Source organism: Trichosurus vulpecula, chromosome 4 (genome assembly GCF_011100635.1).
Source record: "Trichosurus vulpecula isolate mTriVul1 chromosome 4, mTriVul1.pri, whole genome shotgun sequence".
Lineage (NCBI taxonomy): Eukaryota > Metazoa > Chordata > Mammalia > Diprotodontia > Phalangeridae > Trichosurus > Trichosurus vulpecula.
Genome location: NC_050576.1, coordinates 81,835,159 through 81,852,293, shown reverse-complemented (window position 1 = coordinate 81,852,293; position 17,135 = coordinate 81,835,159). Strand labels below are relative to the sequence as shown.

General features: G+C 38.0%; 1 protein-coding gene across 1 annotated transcript in view; it reads right to left on the bottom strand.

Moving 5' to 3' along the window:
• Positions 1-10,417: 10,417 nt before the first annotated feature.
• Positions 10,418-17,135, bottom strand: part of HMCN1 (hemicentin 1) — a 523,850-nt gene continuing 517,132 nt past the window's right edge. The window contains exon 107 of the mRNA XM_036757836.1: positions 10,418-11,853. Within this exon, the coding sequence (XP_036613731.1) occupies positions 11,487-11,853 (367 nt within the window). The 3' untranslated portion in view covers positions 10,418-11,486. The remainder of the gene's footprint in view (positions 11,854-17,135) is intronic.

Here is a 17,135-nt window from a genome sequence, read left to right as displayed (position 1 = left end):
GCTGGCAGCGTTCTTGTTGTTGGACTTGTGTTGGTCCTTCACACCCATAACAGCTGCTAGCTGGATTGTTGAAACAGTGCTTATACATACTGTAAATGCAGATAAACATGTAGTTAAATATAAGATCACTTGGAAGTGTGTTAGTTGTTTGGGGAAATCAGGAAAGGGTTTATGTAGAAGGTGGTACTTGTGCTACATTTTAAAAAAATTTATTTTTAATTTACGGAATAAAACAAGCATTTCCATAACATAGTACAATAAAAAGATGATTGCATGTGAAACTGCAGATCTGCCATGCAGAACTGGCTGTTCCTTTCAAATATACAACAAAATTGTCATGTAAATTTCTTTCTTTTTTTTTCTTCCCTTCTCCTTCCCCCAACTTGCACTACATTTTGATGGAAGAGGAGTCTGTGAAGTAGATGTAAGCAGGGCGTGGAGCAGAGGTGTCAAACTCAGAGCTCAGTGGCTCAAGCTCCATCTAAATTCCTAGTATGCCTGAACCAGATTAAAATATAATTGGAAAGTTTAATAAAATAAATTAAAATATAATACAACATAGATCGTGTTAACTTGTAGTTTTCTAAGTCAATGTATGGCCCACGGGGATCTTTTTCTATTTGAGTTTGACAGTATTGGTCTGGGGGAATGCCAGTGCAAAGGCACAGAGTTGGGAGATATGACTTCATGTGTAAGGAAAAGAGAGAACTGTGTGGCTAGATTACCAAGCGTGAGAGGGGGGCATAGTGTCCAGTAAGGCTGGTAAGATAGGTTGAGGACAGGTTGTGAAGGGCCAGAGGAGTTTATCTTAGAGGTAACTGAAAACCCCTGAAGTAGATTGAGTAGGTACTGATAAGGTCAGATCTATGCTTAAGGAAAATTACTTTGGAAGTAGTGTGGAAGATGGATGAGCATGGGAAGAGATGAGGCAGGAAGACCAATTAGAAGGCTGTTATAATCTAGGTAAGAGGTGATTAGGCCAGGAGCTAAGGTAGTAGCTGTCTTAGATGTGAGATGTTCTGGAGGTAGAACTGGCAAAATCTGGCAGCTCATTGGAGACTATACACACATGTACACATATACACACACACATACATACATACAAACACACAGAGGAAATGAGAGTGAAGGATTTGGGAAGATATCAAGGTTAAAAACTTGATAGGAAGGATGGTGGCACTTTCAATAAACAGGGAAGTTTGGAAGGGAGGATGGTTTTTTTTGGGAAAAGCTAATGAGTTCAAGTTGTGCATGTTGATATTTAGATGTCTGTAAGGACATCCCATTTGAAATGTCCAATAGGCCATTGGTGATATGGGACTGAAGTTTGAGAAACTAGAACTAGCATAGAAGTAATAAACCCATAGGAGCTGATGAGGGGAGAGAGAGAGAGGGAGAGAGAGAGGGGTGGGGAGAGAGAGAGAGACAGAGAGAGAGAGAGAGAGAGAGCGCGCGCTCGCTCGGGACAAAGTTTTGTGGAACATGTAATTAGGGATATTCTATGGATGATGAGACAGCAAAATTGAAGGACAGCCCGGAGAGAATACTGTGATGAAAACAGAGGAAAGAGTGAATATCCAGGAGGAGTGGGTGATCAGCAGATAAGTACCACCTCCTTTTACAGGTAAAGATTGGATAAGTGATTTGTTGAGTGTCTCACAGTTAGTAAGTGAGAATTGGAACTGAGCTTCCCTTGCCTCCAGGACTAAATGAAAAAAGAATCATTTCCTCAAATTTAACCTCTGACCTACTTTGCTAGTCTACATCTCTCCAACGCACCTTTATGATTCTTTTTATTCATTCCCCTGAAGTTCTCTCTTCTCTTATTTCTCTTGTAGCTTTCTCCCCTATAAGCCAGACATATAAAGTAAATCTAACTATTCTGGTTGACATTCGGGGGCATCCAGAATGTAGTTCCATCCTACAGAGCCAACATTTTGTTGTTTAGTTGTGTCTGACTCTCTGTGACCCCATTTTAGGGTTTTCTTGGCAAAGATACTGAAATGGTTTGCGATTTCCTTCTTCAACTCATTTTACAGATGAGGAACTGAGGTAAACAGGATTAAGTGACTTGCCAATAAATAACTAAGGCCAGATTTGAACTCAGGAAGATGAACGTTCCTGATTCCAAGCCCAGTGCTCTATTTGTTGAACCACCTAGCTGCCCACAGAGCCAATGTTATCCCTACTATATTCCATTTTTAAAAATTAAATTTTATTTTTTCAATGAAAATCTACTTTTTCTTCTCAATTAAGAAGGAAAAGAAAATGAAACCTCTGTCAGAAGCCTATGTAGTGAAGTAAAAGAAATTCCTGCATTGGCCATGTCCCAAAATAGCATATTTTCATCACGAGTGGAATTATGGATGATCAGACTTCCATTTTAATTGTTAGGGTATAAGTTGTTCTCTTGATTCTGCTCATTCACTCTGCTTTAGTTCATACATGTCTTTCCAGATTTCTGTGAAACCATCCCCTTCATCATTTCTTACAGCACAACACTATTCCATCACATCCATATACCATACCTTATTTAGCCATTCCCCAATTGATATGTACCCCCTCAGTTTCCACTTCCTTACCACCACAAAAAGGGCCACCATGAGTATTTCTGTACATCCTTAGAGTTTCTTTTGCTTAGGACTACTCCCTCCATTAATCTGCTCTCCTTATTTCTTCCCTCTCTCCTTTCCCTTCTATTTCTCTGTTGAGTGAAACAGATTTCTGTTACAATATGTACATTTTTTCTTTCTTCTTTTGATCAATTCAGACGAGAATGAAGTTTGAGTGTCAGCCTTTCCCACCACCCTATCCTTCTACTTGCGCATTCCAATTATGTGAAATAATTTTTCTCATCCATTATGGAAATAATTTCTCCATCTTTTTCCTCCCTTCCCCTCCCCCCACATTAGTGTATTCTTCCCTTCCCTTTCCATTGTTTTAAGCTCCTTAATATAACAGAACCACTCTAGATCTAACTCGGCCGTTGACAGTGTGGTGCATCGTAGCTGGCCTCAAAGTCAGGAAGATCCCTATCAAGACCTGCCTCTGACATATTCTGTTACATACCCTGGACAAGTCCCTTTCCCTTTAGGTGCCCCAAACAACCCTCTAAGATATATTGTTGCAGAGCTGCATCAATAGAGGGGGTTTCCTTGCGAGATGCTATCTGTTCCAATGAAATCACAGGTCTGAGGTAAACAACAAAACCAGATGGGCCACCTTGAGTTTGATAAGATTTGGGGACTTTGGCTTTGTTGCCGAAACCTTTGATTCTTGGGATTGGGGGCTCTTTTAAAACTTGAACTAAAACAGATCGGAGAGAGCAAGATGTCACAGTTAAGGAACTGAGTTATATAATGGTTTCCACATTTATTACTTCCCTTTGGCAAGGAAATTACTCCAAATGGTAAAAAGGATCACAGCCTTTTATGCCTCATATTCATCAAGGTCTTTGGGCCAATTATATCGCATCTACATAACCATTGCCACGTGGGAAAATCTGGTTCCATTATCTCCTGGTTCTGATCCCTGAAAGCCCTCCTCCTGGCCTACCCACCCCCTCCTCCCAAATGGGCAGCAGCAGAAGGAAACTTCCTTTGCTGTAAAAATTCTATCAAAACAAGTTGCCTTGGATTTCAAGCAGTAAAGGGAAAATAAGTGAAGAATTAAAGAAAAGGAAAACTGTATGTTCAAGTGATAGACACTTGTTCTGGCTAGCACTTGCTGAATAAATATTCCGAGCCTTTGACACTTTCTTTAAAAACAAATAAATGACTTCTGTTCAAGAAATTGTTCATTCATTTAGTATCTGACTGTGACCCCTTTTGGGATTTTCTTGGCAAAGATACTGGAGTCGTTTTCCATTTCCAACTCATTTTACAGATGAGGAAACTGAGGCAAACAGAGTTAAACGACTTTCCTAGGGTCACACAGCTAGCAAGTGTCTGAGGCTGGATTTGAACTCAGGTCTTCCTGACTCTCGGCTTGGTGCGCTATCCACTATACCACCTAGCAGCCCTCCAGGTCAAGAAGACTTTGATTCAAATCAGATCTTTACCTGCTGTCTGACCCTGGGCATGTCTACTCTGTTGTGTCAGTTTCCTCATCTGTACAATGAGAAGGTTGGGCTTGATAGCACCTAAAACACCTTCTAGCTACTTATCTACTGTGATCTCTGAGTCTCAATGTCCACATCTGGAAAATGGTGATAATGCTACTCATGGAAGAGACTCAAATGAGACGATGTCCGTGAAGTGCTTTAAAAACTTTGAAGCCCTCTTTACGTGGTAGCTGTTCGTATTGGCTCCCCCTCTGACCCATGTTCTCTTTTCTCTAACTTTCCTCTTGGTTATAGTTCAGACTGTCTTTTACTATACTCACTTTGGCTTTAGCTTCTGATATGGTTTTTAAAACTGGATGTGTCCATTTGAGATTCTTCCTTGCGGCTGTGATAGAAATGGAGTTCACTTCAATATAGTGGGGAAACAGATGACAGTTTTCTTTTTCCAGAAGCAGAGGAATATGGGAAAAGATGGCCCAGGGAGTTGAAAACAGAGGGCAGAGCCTTCTTTATTTAGGTTAGTGGTTTCAGTGTAGGCTGTAGTACCCTGACCAGTGTCAGAGTACTAGATTTCTCACCCCAGTCTACCTCTGGAAAAGTTGAGAATGCTTTGACGTAGGCCTGTGCACATCTTCTACGATTGAGGGTCATTAATTGGGGTCATTAATCAGTCACTGTGCCAAGCACTGGAGGTACAAAAAGAGGCAAAAATGGTCTCTTCCCTCAAGGAGCTTATAATCTAATGAGGGAGACAACATGCAAACAAAAATATACAAAGAAAGCTATAAACAAGATAAATGAATAATTAACAGAGGGAAGGCACTGAAATTAAGAGGGGTTGGGAAAACCTTCTGTAGATGGGATTTTAGTTGAGACTTACAGGAAGCAAGGGAAGTCTGGCTCCAAAAAGTTGGACTTGGAATCAAGAAGACTTGAGTCCTAGTGTTGGCTCAGACACTTGCTAGCCATGCAACCCCGGGCAAGTCACTTATCCTTTCTCACCTTCAGTTTTCTTATCTGCAAAATAGGGATAATTATCTCACCTAACACACAGAGTCGTTGTGAAGCTCAAATGAGATAACAAATGTAAAGCACTTTGCAAACCTTAAAGTGCTGTGTAAATGCTAGTTATTATCTTTTTTGTTGTTGCTGTTATTCCTCAGTCTTGGCCAAGTTTACAAATTGATGCTAAATCTTCTTTAGAATTATAGGATTTTTAGAATTGTAGGATTATAGGACCATGGATTGAGAGGCAGAAGTCATTCTACCTCTTATTTTACAGGACACTTATTTTACAGATGAGGAAACTGAGGACCAGGCAGGTGAAGTGACTTTTCTAAGGTCACACAGGTGGTTAAGTAGTAGAGCCAAGATTCAAACCCTGATGCTTTGATAGAGGGTATTGCTCTCTCTATTGTACCATGCTGCAGGTCTCTGCTGACATACATCATCACTATGGGTCGGATTTACACATGCCAGTCTTATGTGTGCCACGTTAGGAAGTTTGTAAAGAGATTTTGCTCCTCAGATAAACACCCCTGAGATATCCACTCCTTCTTCACCACTTTGTTTTTCCTACAGCTGTGAATATATAAGCTACCAACTTTGAGCAGTTCTGCCTCACTTAAGTCTAATTCGCTCGAAAGTCAAGACATTACCCTTGTGATGCCATTGGTTCTCTTCCAGAGCTAAGGTACAGCAACAATATCAGCAACAACTACGAGTCAAATAGGACGTGTCTCAGACTGCCCCGATTGGTGAAGAACAATGCATGTATACTATGTAGTTCTTAGGCGTTTTCCCAATTTTTAACTCATTCAGACAATTAACGAGTATTTCATTAACTACATCTATCCCTTTAATCTGTCCTCTAGTTTACTTTCTTTGGGAGTACTTTCTTTTCCCATTAGTCATCATTTATCTGGAAGTAAGGAAAGAAATTGTGCTGTGGTCTCCTTGAGTTGTAAGACCAACATCCAAGTTTTGGGAGGAGGGCTCCTCCCAGACAGATCGAAGCCAACAGCACCCAACTAGTGGACAGAATTGAGGTACTTGGAGTCTAGAAATCTTAAATTCAGATCCTGCCTCTGAGCGCATTTATTGGTGACCTGTGGACTTCACTTAATCTTTCTTATCCTCAATTTGCTTATTTAGAAAATGAGGATAGTAATAGCACTTACAACAGGAAGTGCTGTTGAGAGTATCAGATGCAGCCATAATGATAATCGTATATGTCAATCACTTTGTAAACCTTAAAATGCTTTCTAAAAGTTAGCTATCAATAGAGCTTAAATGGGAACTGGTACTGGACCTGTGATTTCATTGCTTTAGGGCGCATCTGAGTGAGGAATTGCCTTTACCAATGCAGGTTGGTACCTTCTCTGCAACTTCTCAAACAGTTGCTTACAGCACTGAGAGGTTGAATGACTTGCCCCTGGTCACAAAGCCAGGGTGTGTCAGAGGCAGTACTTGTATTTTAGTCTTCCTGGCAAATTCTGTTACAACAGAAGAAGGAAGAGGAAGAGAAGGAAGAAGAGAAGTAAAAGTAGAAGGAGGAGCAGGAAGAAGAGGAGAAGAACAAAAAGAGCAAGAACAAGAATGTGTGTACAGAACCCTGGACGAGGGGACGTGGACTTCACAGACTCATGGAATCTCTGAGGTGGAAGGAATCTTGGAGTCCCTCTATTCTAACCTGTCCCTGACATCCTTGACAGTGGCCATCCAGCCTCTGCTTGAAGACCTCTACTGTGAGGGGAACTCACTTTCTCTTAGGGTAGCCCATTCCACATTTGTATAGCTTTAATTGTTAGGGAAATTTTTCATCCTACATCAGGCCTTCTGAAACTTCACTTGTTGTGCTTAGTTGTGCCCTCTGATGCTAAAGTAAATGAATTTAATTCTACTTCTACGTGACATTTCAAATTACTTGAAGTTGCCATTCATGACCTTCCACCCCTTACCCCTCTACATTCTGTCTTATGTAGCCTAAATATCCACAGTTATTCAACTAATCTTAATATGGTTTTGAATCCCCTCATCATCCTGATTGCCCTCCTGTTTATCAGTGGATTTCCAGAGTTGGACCCAGAATTGAACATGATACTTCAGATGTGCTCTCACGAGTGCACACTAAGGCCACATTTCCTTTTTTTTGGCTGACATGTTGCATTCCTGACTCATAATGAGTTTCATTCTGCTATCCCTTCCCTTTCCCCATTTCCCTAAGATAATTCTTTCTTGCAAACTATTGTCTAGCCATGTATTCATCATTTTGATCAATTGGCAGTTGATTCTTTAAAACCATCATGAGGGCAGAGCCAAGATGGCAAAGTAAAAGCAGGGACTCACTTGAGCTCTCCCATAAACCCCTCCAAATACCTGTGAAAATGACTCTAAAGAAATTCTAGAGCAGTAGAACCCACAAAAGACAGAGTGAAACAAATTTCCAGTCCAAGACCACCTGGAAGGTCGACAGGAAAGGTCTCTTGTACCAGGCTGAGAGAGGAGCACAGTCTAGCACTGTGCCAGCACAGACCAAGCACCAGAAAGCAGGCCTCGGGGGACTAAATCAATAGCAGCTGTGGGGGTTTCCAGACTTTTTAGCTCACAAATGCCAAAGACAACTTAGAAGGTCAGTAGGAAAGGTCTGTTGGACTGGGTAAGAGAGGAGTATAGTCCAGCCCTGGTCCCTTCACAGCCTTGGGGCAGTGGCTGCGGCAGTGGCTGCAGCAGTGGCTGTTTTTGGAGCTCTCAGTCCAGATATGGTAAAGGGCTCAAACAACTGGCCAGAAGGAGATTACAGGGGTGTCTTTGCTAGCACTGAGGTGGGACTCTGTTGCTTTGCCTGGGGTGAGGAGCAGCAGTGGAGAGGGAACCCTCCTCATAGTTCCAGGGCAAAAAAGAGTTCTTGTGGTCACCAATAGACCAGAGCACAGGCCAAGAGAGGAGTAAATACCTCTCCTTAGATCATACCACCCTGGAAAAACTGAAAATTCACAGGTCCCTGGAAGTATCTCTGAAAAGAGCTTCGCAAAACCCCTTGGGTGAAGCTTGGGACAGTATAATACCCTCCACACCTTAGAGTCCAAACTTAATAAAAGTTAAAAGTCAAGTAATGGGCTGGGAAAATGAGCAGTGAAAAAAAAATCAGACTATAAAATCTTACTTTGGTAACAAGGAAGATCAAAACATACAACCAGAAGAAAAAAACCAAAGTCAAGGCTCCTACATCCAAAGCCTCCAAGAAAATATGAACTGGTCTCAGGCCATGGAAGAGCTCAAAAAGGATTTTGAAAATCAAGTAAGAGAAGTAGAAGAAAAATTAGGAAGAGAAATGAGAGTGATGCAAGAAAACCATGAAAAAATGAGCCAACAATTTGGTAAAGGAGACCCCAAAAAAATACTGAAGAAAAAAACACCTTAAAAATAGATTAGACCAAATGGCAAAATATGTGCAAAAAACCAATGAGAAGAATGCCTTAAAAAGCAGAATTGGCCAAACAGAATAGGAGGTCCAAAAGCTCACTGAAGAAAATAATTCCTTACAAATTAGAATGGAGCAAATGTAAGCTGATGACTCTATGAAACAAAACCAAAAGAATGGAAAAAATAGAAGACAATATGAAATATCTCATTGGAAAAAAACAACTGACCTGGAAAATAGATCCAGGAGAGATAATTTAAAAATTATTGGACTACCTGAAAACTGTGATCAAAAAAAGAGTCTACACATCATCTTCAAGAAATTATCAAGGAAAATTGCCCTGATATTCTAGAACCAGAGAGTGAAATAGAAGTTGAAAGAATCCACCAATCACCTCCTGAAAGAAATTCCAAAAGGAAAACTGCCAGGAATATTATAGCCAAATTCTAGAGTTTCCAGGTCAAGGAGAAAATATTTCAAGCATCCAGAAATAAACAATTCAAGTATTGTGGAAACACAATTAGGATAACGCAAGATTTAGCAGCTTCTGCATTAAGGGACCAGAGGGTTTGGAATATGATATTCTGGAGGTCAAAGGAGCTAGGATTAAAACAAAGAATCACCTACCCAGCAAAACTGAGTGTGATCAAGGAGGGAAAAAATTGACATTCAGTGATGTAGAAGAAATTAATACATTCTTGAGAAAAAAACAGAGCTAAATAGAAAAATTGACTTTCAAATACAAGACTCAAGCATGAAAAGGTAAACGGGAAAGAGAAATCATAAAGGACTTATTAAAGTTGAACTGTTTACATTCCTACATGGAAAGATGATATTTGTAACTCATGAGACCATTCTCATTATTAGGGTAGTTGGAGGGAATATATATATATATATATATATATATATATATATATATATATATATACATACATATATATATGTATATATGTATGTATATAGACAGAAGGCACAGGGTAGGTTGAATATGAAGGGATGATATCTAAAAAATAAAATTAACGAGAGAGGAATGTGCTGAGAGAAGGAAAAAGGGAGAGATAGAATGGAGTAAATTATCTCACATAAAAGAGGCTTTTACAGTGGAGGGGAAGAGGAGGGAGGTGAGAGGGAATGAATGAACTTTAATTGGAATTGGCTTAAGGAAAGAATAACATACACACTCAATTGGGTATGGAAATCTATCTTACCCTACAGGAAAATAGTGGGGAAGGGGATGGGGGAGGGAGCAAACACTTTTGAGGAGGGATGGGTAGAAGGAGAGAATAGAATAAACAGGGGGCAGGATAGGATGGAGGGAAATATAGTTACCTATGCGTTGTGCATTTCTGTATTTACACCTGAGTTTATAGAATATATTGCTGGCTCCATTGGATTTTTTTTTCTACCATGAACTTCTTAAAAATTTATTTTATTCAATGTTATTGATTTTTAGGTTCATATTCTTCCTTCCCAATTGAGAAAGCAAGAAAAATAATGGCCATTTTTATTATATTGGCTTGGCCTACACATGAGCAAAGTATCAAATGAGATGTTTGTAAAATGTTTAGCATAGTTCCTGGTACATAGTAAACACTTAATAATTCCACAACCTTTCCTCTCCTTCTCAATGGATACTAATAGTACAACTGTTATATGGGAGTAAGTTATCTTTTTTTTTTTAATAAAAAAGAAATTCTAATGCTTGAAAAAGTTAGCAATTGTTTTATACCATAACATGCCTGAATACAAGGTCCTGGGTCACCTTATAGCTCAAGGTTTCTGTGTGCTACGATTCTGTGTAAAATTGCATTGTGGCACTTATAAGGTACCTCAAACCACCTCACATCTTCCTTTCAATTAGAGGAAAAGAAAGAAGGAAACTGAGATATCAGTCTGATTAAAATAATAAAGAATTTAGGATCTCATGAAAGTGTTAATAAAAGGCATGTGAATTTTTATTTCGATTGTTTTAGCATAACACTTTTTGGTGCAGTATTCTAATAAAACAGTCCACTGAGATATTACATAGAAAATACACACAAAGGTAACATATATACACTTCTTAAAAATAGAATACATCTTGGCAAATTACTTCCAGAGTCTGTCACCGCCTTGTACAGTGTTTTGACGTTGAATGTTATGCTAAACCAAACTTGCTTGAGTTTGGAGAAAAATGGTTCCATTAGTTTCTTAAAAATTTTTTTTTCAACTGCCCAGGTGTATAAGGAATACTGGAATGTAAAAGTTGTGGCATTAAATGAATGGAAAAATTTTGTCAAAATATTAAAGTTTCAGATCCATGCCATAAAATATCCTCTAAGGAGCAATTCATGGTTTTGGTTACAGTCCACAAATGGTTCAGCTGAGTTCACATAATCACAAAAAGATCCATATTTAGAAGGTTAAATAAAACAGATGAACATCATTTGGAACAGACTAATCCTTCTTGGGGTTGTGTTCTTCTGTGAAGTGATTTTTTAAGGAAATGAAAGTATATGTATAAGTCCTATTATAGAGTTTAAATAGGAAGAAAAGCATGATCTTAAGTTATAAGTATTGAGTAGATTATTTGGTAACCAGTTTCATCATTCTAAATATGGCCAAATAACAAAAGAAAATGGCCTTTACTTAACATTTACAAAGGAGAAACATGGTTGTAGTAACAGTTCAGAACACTAAACTACTAGGTCAAATATCCCCTGATGCGCACTGTTGGGTGTTCAGAACAATCTTCAGAAAGTTACTGCTCCAGTGTAATAAATAAAGCAAATACTATAGGTTTTTCCAAACCTCATTAAACACACACACACACACACACACACACACACGCAACACAAATCAACGGAATACTGGGAACAACTCAGCAGTGCCAAGGCAGGCACAAGAAAGAGCATAGCACCATTTTCAAGTTGCAAAGTTTACAACTGTTTAGAAAGAGAGGGGAAGGTAAATCTGGAAAGGGCAGTTATTTCTACTATGAACATTGTTAAGCTACGTGGGCTAATATGGATAGGCAGATACAGCTATATAAACGATGAATGTTGTCTGATACTCAATGGTCCCATTGGCACTGTAAGACAAGGCTCTAACCCTCATTCGGTAGGTCTCTGCTTCTCGAAGAGGTCGAGTTGTATATACAACTCCTTTCAAGTTTTCATCCCTGAGGGCAAAAGGGACTGTCTGGTCCTCATCCACCATGAGGAATGTTGTCCTGGGATGCATCACTCCATCCTGCGTGTATGCAACCAGCCGGATTAAATCTTGATTGGCAGCTATTCCAAATGGGAGGGAGACAAGTTTGTATTCCAAGGCATATGGGCTTAGGGCACATTCCAAATCATTGGGTGGACAATTTTTAAGACAGAACCTGGAGATGATAAAACACATACAAGACAATTATTTGTCTTTGAATCAAAACAAAGTATTTGTGCAGGTAATCCTCATTCATGACAGTTTGGGGGCTTTAAAAAACGTCTTGCTGTATGATTATAGATTAATGAGGTCTAACCAAAATTCTAAATTCTTGGCTCTAAACATGCTGAGTGAGTATGAAAGTTTGTTTAAAGTGGACTAGCCCTCATCTCCATTGGAATTTGTAGTTATTCAATGTTTAGTGCACAAACAGGGAGTGAATATCCATATATGCATGTGGACACATAAGTATATTCCACCAGCTTCTTCCAAATATTGGGCTGGTAGTACCTGATGTGTGTCTGTCTATGCCATCTTTCGGCATGTGCTCTTTCTAGAGATGACAATATAGGAATAATTGCCCAAGATAGATGGTTTATTGGCAATAGGAACTCCTCTTCTCTCCCTTTTGCAACCTCCTCTTACACTTTTCCTCCCTTCCTTCCCTTTCCCTATAGACTCTGTGGCTGCCTGGAATGACTGCTATCACTTATCTATACTCTTATCCTTGCTAATCACCTCACCCTAGGGCCTGACTAGGTGGGTGTAGGATGGCTGAACGTGTCTCAGGATTAGCACTGGTTTTATGAATAGTAGCAGTATACCTAGTCACTTCCTTTTCTCCCCATTAAGCTGTACTTACTTTTATATCCATTTCCTGTGATTAAAATATCTAAAATGGCTTGAGTCTAAGTTTTCCTTTGAAGTGTCAATAACTCTTACTTTACTCATTTGTGCACTCAAGTAGGTTACAGGGAACCAACACAGACAGGTTCTAAATGATTTACCCTGGAAGGAGTCCCCAACTCCAACAGTCGGATACTCCTGTTCCCAGCCCCTTTTTAAAATCTTCATTGATCTTTCTCCCTTTGACCCACTGAGATCCTAATAAACCCATCCCAAGAACTAGTAACATTGACACATAAGTTGGTGAATCTCTATTTCCACCATCTGGTAGGTGGTGGAGAAAGTAGGAACAATAGTCTCTGATTTGACTGACAAGTTTGGGCATGGTGGGGGAGGGTATGTTGGAGGCAAAAGAAGAGGTATTTCAAGGAATATGCTGTTGAAATTCAATGTATTTTCCAATAGTAATATCAGCATACAAGGTACTTAGGTTCTGCAGTACTATTAGAATGATTCTATATTTCAGGTATATGAAAAAAATAAGTTTCTATGAGTTGATCAGTGAAAATCACTATTTATCATACTGTTTCTGTGGGGAAAATACTTTCCAAGTTACAAAAAGCTAAATTAGAAATGAAAATTTTTAATCCTACCTTCCTTGCTGTTCCTTGCATAGGACATTCCATCTCACTTCTATGGACATTTACACTTCCTAGAATTCTCTTGCTTTTCATCTCAGAATCCTGGTTTCTTTCAATTACCATCTAAAATCCTACCTTCTACAAGAAGCCTTTCTGGTCTGCCTTAATGTTAATGCCTTCCCTTTGTTGCTAATTTCTAGTTTATTCTTTTTGTATCTTGTTTGTACATATTTGTTTGCGTGTGGTCTCCCCAGTTAGACCGAGTGAGTTGAGAGCAGGGACTACTTTTTTTTTTTTTACTTAAAAAAAAATCCCTAGAATTTAGCATATTGTCTAGTACATAGTAGATGCTTGATAAATATTCATTGGTTTGATTTGACATCCCAGTCATAAGTTGGGGAGTGCTTGTGATGTAAGGAAAACTTAATTCTGTTTAACAGCTAAATATTATGTGAGCTGCTCTACATAGTCCTGTTCTAATGCCTCATTTTGGCATAGAAATGATCCCTGGTTTCAGAGGCGAGGCTAGCCAAAGACAGACAGTGGCAGATTCTAACATGCTGGAAAGGCTTGCTTTCCCAGCACCAATCTAGGATAACCAGTGGTAAGGCTGAAATAGTATATTTTGTCTTTTGATTTTAAAGGCCAAATATGCTCTCTAGCTAAAAGAAGTAACTCGGGCGTTTGGCCTCCATGGAGTTTCTTTCTTTTCTTATTTACCATGATGAAAGAATTAATTACCTAGTGCTCAGCCTACTGCTGATGAGTCTCTCTGTACCTAACTAGGTAAGTGCTAAGAAAGTAGAAACAGTCTGCTACCAGGATTTAATAAAGCCTTTCTAGCTTCGTAGAAGTTGTCTGAACATACATACTACAAAAAAACCTTCAAGATCTCAAGTAGATTTATTGACCCAATGTTGTTCTAAAGAAAGTCTCCTTATCTTTGGATGGAGATATCTTGTGTATTTAATGAAGATACAGTATATCCATGGACACACAGAAACATACACATTTCTTTTTGCTACACCATACATGAACATCATAAGAACCTTAACAGGTCACAATGTCTGTTAAGTGTAAGACATTAATACTCAAAACTCCTTGATTAAAAAGGCACTGACACTAGAGCAGAGGATACTAACCATTTTGGTGTCTTGGACCCCTTGGGAAGTCTGGTAAAGCCTATAAACACTACTGAGAATAATATTGTAAAATGAATAAAATAAAATATATGAGATTACAAAGTAAACCAATTTTATTGAAATATAGTTATTAAAATGTTTTTTTCAAAGTTCACAGATCCTATGTTAGGGACTCTTGTAACAGTGTATTGCTAAAGAAGATGAAAAAAACCCATATAGGATCATTTTCATTTTTTTTGTAAATTTTAAAATATATTTTAAACAAATACAAAATGAGAGAAGAAAACCGTTGTCATGTATGCGGCTGAATATGAAAGGATTCAATATAAAATAATAAATTTCCATTTCAAGAAAGCCTATATAATAAATACTACACATTATTTTCAAAGCTGTCCAGCTTTTCTTTGCTTCCTTGTAGGTTTTCTTTTGTTCTCTGCTGTGCATTTTTTACTTTATTTTTTTCACTTCCTTTCCCCCATCCTCATCCTAAAGACTACAATTACACACACACACAAACATAGACATAAAATTGTGTATGTGTATATACACACACAGATACATACACATTATATATATATAGATATCTATAAACATAAACATATATACAGTTATACACATATATAAAACTGTACTGTGCTTATTTCCACTTGTCATCTGTTTCTTTAAAGGTGGATAGCATCTTTGAAAGTCCAAGTCCTTCCACATTTTTCTAAATGAACCAGATTATCATTTCTTATACCACAGCAGTATTCCAACCCCAAAACATCATATCTTAGAGATTGTCTATAAAAGTTTTTCCCCCAATTTTCTGCATTCCTTCTGTTCTTAGCTACATAGATTTTATTTAAACAAAATTTTAATATGAAGTAATCCAAATTATCCATTTTACACTTCAACAATGCTCTACCTTATAATATAGTTTAAGGTCTGATACTACGGAATCTGTTTCCTTTACACCTTTTTTCTCTGGTTTCTTTGACATTCCTGACCTTTTGTTCTTTTACTATTTTTTTCTAACTCAGTAAGATAATTTTAGTAAATTAATTGGGATGGCATTAAATAAGTAGCTAAGTTATATGAAATTGTCTTTTTCTATTATATTGGCTTTACCTTCTCATGAACAATAAATATTACTTCAGTTATTTAGACCTGAGTTTATCTGTATAAAAAGTGCTTTATATTTATGGTCATATAGTTCCTGCATCTGTTTTGGCAGGTATACTCTCAGGTATTTTATACTGTCTATTTTAAATGGTCTAAAACAATATTGAATAATATTGCTGACATAGTATAGTTCTCCTATTTTTCTCTTTTGATTAAATCTATTTTAGCTTCAACATGATCATGAGATCATGATTTCTACCTCTGTATTTTTTATGTAATAAATTCTATTACTGCCCTTTATTTTATCTTAGTGTGTATCTCTCATTTTTATCATTTTCCTGAAAGCAGCATTTTGTTGAATTCAAACTTTTAATCTGCTGGCCATTTCTGTTCTATGGATAAATTCATCCCATTGACATTCTGAGCTATAATTTCTTGTATATTTTCCTCCTTCCTATTTTTCCTCACTATCCTTCTTACCCTATTTACCCAATCCCTCCTCTACTTTATTTCTACCTGCTACCTTGCCCTCCTATTCCTTAACTTACCTATCCCTCTAAGAATCCCTCCCTTATCACCTCCCTGTACCCTATCCCCTTGCCCTCTTATTTCTTTCTGGATTTAGAAGACTTTTGTACCCTTCTACTATACATATTGTTCTCTCTTTAGCCCATTCCCAATGAGATTAAGGTTCTAGCACTACCCACCTTCCCCCCTACTAGCTTCTTCTGTATCAGCTTTTCCTTTTATGCTTCATTTGTATGAGATAATTATTCCTTTTTATCTCTCCCTACAGTTTTGTTTTTTTAGAATCACCCCATCATACTCAGCTCAGCCCAAGCCTTTATTTCAAACTACCCAAATAATGATGACAGTTATAAAAGTTGAGTCTTTAATATTTGTTTATCTTCTATTTCTCCTGTATGTTATATATCATATTTTCCCTTAAGTTCTGCTGTTTTTGTTACAAAAATCTGAAAGTCTTTTAGTTCATTTAAATGTCCATTTTTTTCCATTCAGGATTATACTTAACTTTGCTGGATAAGTTACTCTTGTTCTTAACCCCAGCTCTTTTGCTCTACAGAATATAGTATTCTAAGACCTATAGTCCTTCAACATAGTAGTTGCTGTGTATGTGGTTTATCCTTCATTTCCAAAGTGAACCATGACATCAGAGAGGAGGACATGTTTTGCAACTGACTTTGATTTGAGTGAGCTAGGGCTGTGCAAAGTCACCAGCTTCACTTTCTCTTCCAGAGCCATCTGGGTCCAAAGGTCAGATATGCATCCTGGGCCCTCTACTGTAGCTGCTAAGTCTTGTGTAATCCTTACTGTAGCTCCATGATATTAAAATTTTTTTTCTTGTTGCTTCCAGTATTTTCTCTTTAACCTGGGAGCTTTGAAACTTGGCTATGATTCCTGTAAGTTTTCCCCCTGGAATCTCTTTCAGGTGATTGGTGGATTTTTTCTATTTCTGCTTTACTTTCTTGTTCTAGAACTTCAGGACCATTTCCCTTGATAATTTCTTGTAATATTGTATCAAGATTCTTTTTTTTAAAATCATACTTTTTATATAGTCCAACTATTCCTATATTATTTCTCTTCCATCTGTTCTCCAGATCTGCTGTTTTTCTGATGAGATGTTTCAGATTCTCATCTATTTTTTCATTCTGTTGATTTTGTTTTATGATTTCTTGGTGTCTGAGAACATCATTAGCTTCCCA